At 43.1% G+C, this 4253-nt stretch overlaps 1 protein-coding gene across 1 annotated transcript in view; it reads left to right on the top strand.

Annotated features, from left to right (window-relative positions):
* The window catches only part of LOC137626522 (uncharacterized), a gene marked incomplete at its 3' end in the record, with an annotated part of 185572 nt that extends 181791 nt beyond the window's left edge, over positions 1 to 3781 (top strand). Inside the window, exons 4-7 of the mRNA XM_068357565.1 lie at positions 1 to 140; positions 321 to 1105; positions 1718 to 2176; positions 2267 to 3781. The exon at positions 1 to 140 is cut by the window's left edge and continues 359 nt beyond it. Coding sequence (XP_068213666.1) covers positions 1 to 140; positions 321 to 1105; positions 1718 to 2176; positions 2267 to 3781 — 2899 coding nt within the window. The remainder of the gene's footprint in view (positions 141 to 320; positions 1106 to 1717; positions 2177 to 2266) is intronic.
* Positions 3782 to 4253: the final 472 nt, after the last annotated feature.

Below are 4253 nucleotides of genomic sequence, written 5' to 3'. Positions count from 1 at the left end.
GTGGGCCTCATCTCTTAGTGCTCTTTTGACAGGGAATGCCCTTCTAGTCTATGGTCGGCTCTCTGACGATGATGCAAAGGACTATGAAATTTTGAAGAAAGCGCTCTTCAGAAGATACGACCTTACTGAGGAAGGATTCCGTAAAAAGTTCCGGAACACGCCCCCAGAAGAAGGAGAGAGCCCTGCACAGTTCATTGTCAAGCTCAAGAACTTCCTCAAGAAGTGGATGGAACAAGCTGGTGCTTATGAGACTTTTGCTGAGCTCCAACAGCTGGTGATCAAGGAACAGTTCATCAATGCTGTCTCAAATGCACTGGAAGTTCATTTGAAGGAAAAAGCCCCTGCTAATCTGGATGACCTGGCAAAGGCAGCAGAGCAGTACCTCACAGCGCATGGAACTGAGCTCTATAAGGAGGCCAAGGTAGCTAAAAAGCCTGTGTATCGACCACCTAAGCAGACAGGACCAAGTGCTTTTGAGAATCCTAGGCATGCGCCCAATGAGCAAGTCAAAGGGACTTCAGCTAGAGATGTAAGGTGCTACAAATGCAACCAGCTCGGCCACATAGCATCGAAGTGTCACCTCTCAGATCAGTCAAGGGGTCCTAGAAATGACAAGAAGTGTATGTTCTGTGATAAATTTGGTCATGATCTCCCTGAATGCAGGAAATTGAAGACCATCAAAACCGCTTATTTGGATGTTGAGAAAAGTGTGGAAGAGGCACAGGCACAGACACCAGTGGCACAAGTCTCGTCCTTCTGTTCAATCAGTGCCCCTCCTCCAGAAATGGATGTAGCAAAGATAGATGCTTGCATCAAGGAAGGAAAGCTTTTCCTTGAGAATGGTTTTGCAGTCCCTTGTATGAATGCTTGTGTTCCAAGCAATGAAGACTCTATGCCAGTGACAAAAGGTCGGGTAGGATCCCACATTGTTCAGGTGTTGCGTGACTCTGGATGTAGTAGTGTGGTAATCAAACAAAAGTTTGTTGATCCTGATCTTTACACTGGAACCTTAGTGCTGGTCAGGCTTGCTGACAACTCCTTCCGGAGAGCTCCAATGGCTAAAATCCACATCAACACTCCATACCTGATTGGAGAAGTGGATGCAGTTTGTCTTCCTGACGCCCCCTATGATCTTCTAATTGGAAACGTCCCATGTGCAAGACCAGCTGAAGACCCTGACCCAGCGTGGCAGGACACCTGTGACCAGGAGACCTGTGCAGTAGCAACAAGGGCACAAGCAATGCGAGAGGGTAAGAGACCCTCTCCACTGGTAGTGCCAGGCAGTAACCTGTACAAAGAAGTCGATAGGGATGAAGTTTGTCGACTACAGAAGAAAGATGACACACTGAAGAAGTTTTGGATCTCTAAAGAAGAGAGAAAAGGAAGGCAAGTAATCCGGTTTGAAACCAGGAAACTGTTATTGTACAGGACATTTGTTCATCCAGACATCAACCATGGGAATCCAGTCTCCCAAGTTATGGTTCCTAAACCACTGAGAACACAAGTCCTGACATTAGCTCATGAATCTACCTTAGGGGGCCACCTGTGTGCTAAGAAGACAAAGGAGAAGATCCTCAGAGAGTTCTACTGGCCTGGAATGGGTGCAGATATAACGAGGTTCTGCAGATCTTGTGACATCTGCCAGAAGACAATCAGCAAAGGTAGGGTGACAAAAGTACCTCTTGAGAAACTGCCAATCATTGATACTCCATTCAAGAGGGTATCTGTGGATATAATTGGTAAGATACACCCACCATCTGAGAAGGGACACCAGTTTATCCTCACTATGATGGACCATGCCAGTAGGTATCCTGATGCAGTGCCCTTGAAGAACATTGACTCTGAATCAGTTGCAGAAGCTTTGGTAGATATGTTTAGCAGGGTAGGGGTGCCTGAAGAAATATTAAGTGATCTTGGAACACAGTTTACCTCTGACTGCATGAAGGAAGTAGCTAGACTCCTCAGCATGCGACAACTTACAACTACTCCATACCATCCAATGTGTAATGGATTGGTGGAAAAGTTCAATGGAACTCTAAAGCAAATGCTGAAAAAGTTATGTCAAGAGAAGCCTAATCAGTGGCACCGGTATATCAATGCTGTGTTGTTTGCTTACAGAGAAGTTCCTCAAGAGTCGACAGGATTCTCCCCCTTTGAGATACTATATGGAAGATCTGTAAGAGGGCCAATGCAGATTTTGAGGGAACTATGGACAAAAGACATTGAAGAGCCAGAAGTCAAGAGTAGCTATCAATATGTCTTTGAGCTCAGGGAAAAAATGGAAGAGACCATGAAACTAGCAAATGAAGCACTGAAGTTGGCACAAGGGCGATACAAACATTACTATGATAGGAGATGCAGGCCTCGAAGTCTTCAGGTAGGCGATCAAGTACTGATTCTACTCCCTACGGACAGCAATAAGCTACTCATGCAGTGGAAGGGCCCGTTTAATGTAGAGAATATTGTGGGCAAGAATGATTATGGTATAAACATTCATGGAAAAGTTAGAACTTATCATATCAACATGTTGAAGAAGTATCTTCAAAGAGCAAAAGATGTCATCTTAGATACAGCGTGTGCTGTGTTTGACAATGTTAGCAACTCAAGTATAGACATCCATGAGGATGAAGAGTTACTGGAGATAGCACCAACCTCTGGATCAGAAACAATAAAGGATATTATGTTTGGCTTAAACCTTGACCTGCATCAGGAACGTCAAATTAAAGAACTTGTGCGGGAGTATGAAGATATCTTTACGGACATCCCTGGAACGTCAAACAAAGGTGAGCATAAAATAGAACTTACATCGCATGAACCCGTGAGGAGTAAGCCATACCCGGTACCATATGGTGTCAGAGCGTCCCTTAGGAAAGAGATAAAAGATATGCTAGACATGGGTATCATCCAAGAGTCTGCATCACCTTATGCTTCGCCAGTGGTGATGGTAAAGAAATCTGATGGGTCAAATAGAGTATGTATAGACTTTAGAAAACTTAATCGTATTACTATATTTGATCCAGAACCAATGGTTACAGCAGATGATGTTTTTGCCAGGTTATCAGAAAGCAATTTCTTTACAAAGATTGATTTCACCAAGGGCTACTGGCAGATCAAGGTTCGATCAGAAGATGTCCCAAAGACAGCTTTTGTTACTCCTGATGGCCAATATGAATTTCTTAAGATGCCTTTTGGCATGGTTAATGCAGGAGCCACATACGTTAAGTGTATGCGAACACTTCTTAAAGGTCTCGATAATGTGGAAAGCTATATAGATGACTTACTGATACACACAAAGTCATGGTCTGAGCATTTAGAAACCTTGCAAGAGTTATTTCAGCGTATTCGAAATGCAAATCTCACAGTTAGGCCAAGCAAGTGTATTTTAGCTTCAGAAACAGTGCAATTCCTAGGGCATGAAATACAGGGAGGCACTTTGAGTCTTCAGGAAACCAACATTAGTAAAATTCAATCAGCCCCACAACCAAAGACTAAGAAGGAGGTAAGATCGTTTTTAGGACTTACGGGATTTTATCGTGCTTATGTACCTAACTATGCAACCATTGCTGCTCCGCTATCTGACCTGACAAAGAAGGGGAAAAGCAATGTTGTACAGTGGCAGGAGCCTCAAGAGAAAGCATACAACAGTCTGAAGTCTATACTGGTTAATAAACCTGTCCTGCGCCTTCCAGACCTAAACAGAAGATTCATCTTGAGAACAGATGCTTCGGACGTGGGACTAGGGGCAGTGTTACTTCAGGAATATGAGGATGGTTTGTTCCCCGTGAGTTTCGCCAGCCGGAAACTGTTGGACAGGGAGAAAAGATACAGCACTATGGAGAAAGAGTGTTTGGCTATTGTGTGGGCTCTGCAGAAATTCAAAATGTATTTGTATGGTGTTGACTTCACGTTACAAACGGATCATCAACCGCTGGCATTTTTGAACAGTTCAAAGTTTACAAATGACAGAATAATGAGATGGGCAATGTTCTTGCAAAATCATCGATTCAGAGTAGAAGCAATTAAAGGTAGTTCAAACGTTGGAGCTGATTTTCTAAGCAGGGTAGTGGGATAATTCTTGTCACTATGCCGGGTTGACTTTTTGATGAGATGTCTATACAGATAATGGTGGCTAAAACTTGATAAATTGAATTGTAATGTTGGGAGTATAAATTTGAAAATTTATACTTAAAAGGGGGGCCTGTGTCACAAATCAATATATCTGCGTATATATTTATATATCAGCCTTGTATTAT

This window comes from Palaemon carinicauda, chromosome 34, assembly GCF_036898095.1.
Source record: "Palaemon carinicauda isolate YSFRI2023 chromosome 34, ASM3689809v2, whole genome shotgun sequence".
In the NCBI taxonomy this organism is placed as follows: Eukaryota; Metazoa; Arthropoda; class Malacostraca; order Decapoda; family Palaemonidae; genus Palaemon; species Palaemon carinicauda.
This window is presented reverse-complemented; position numbering and strand designations above follow the sequence as displayed.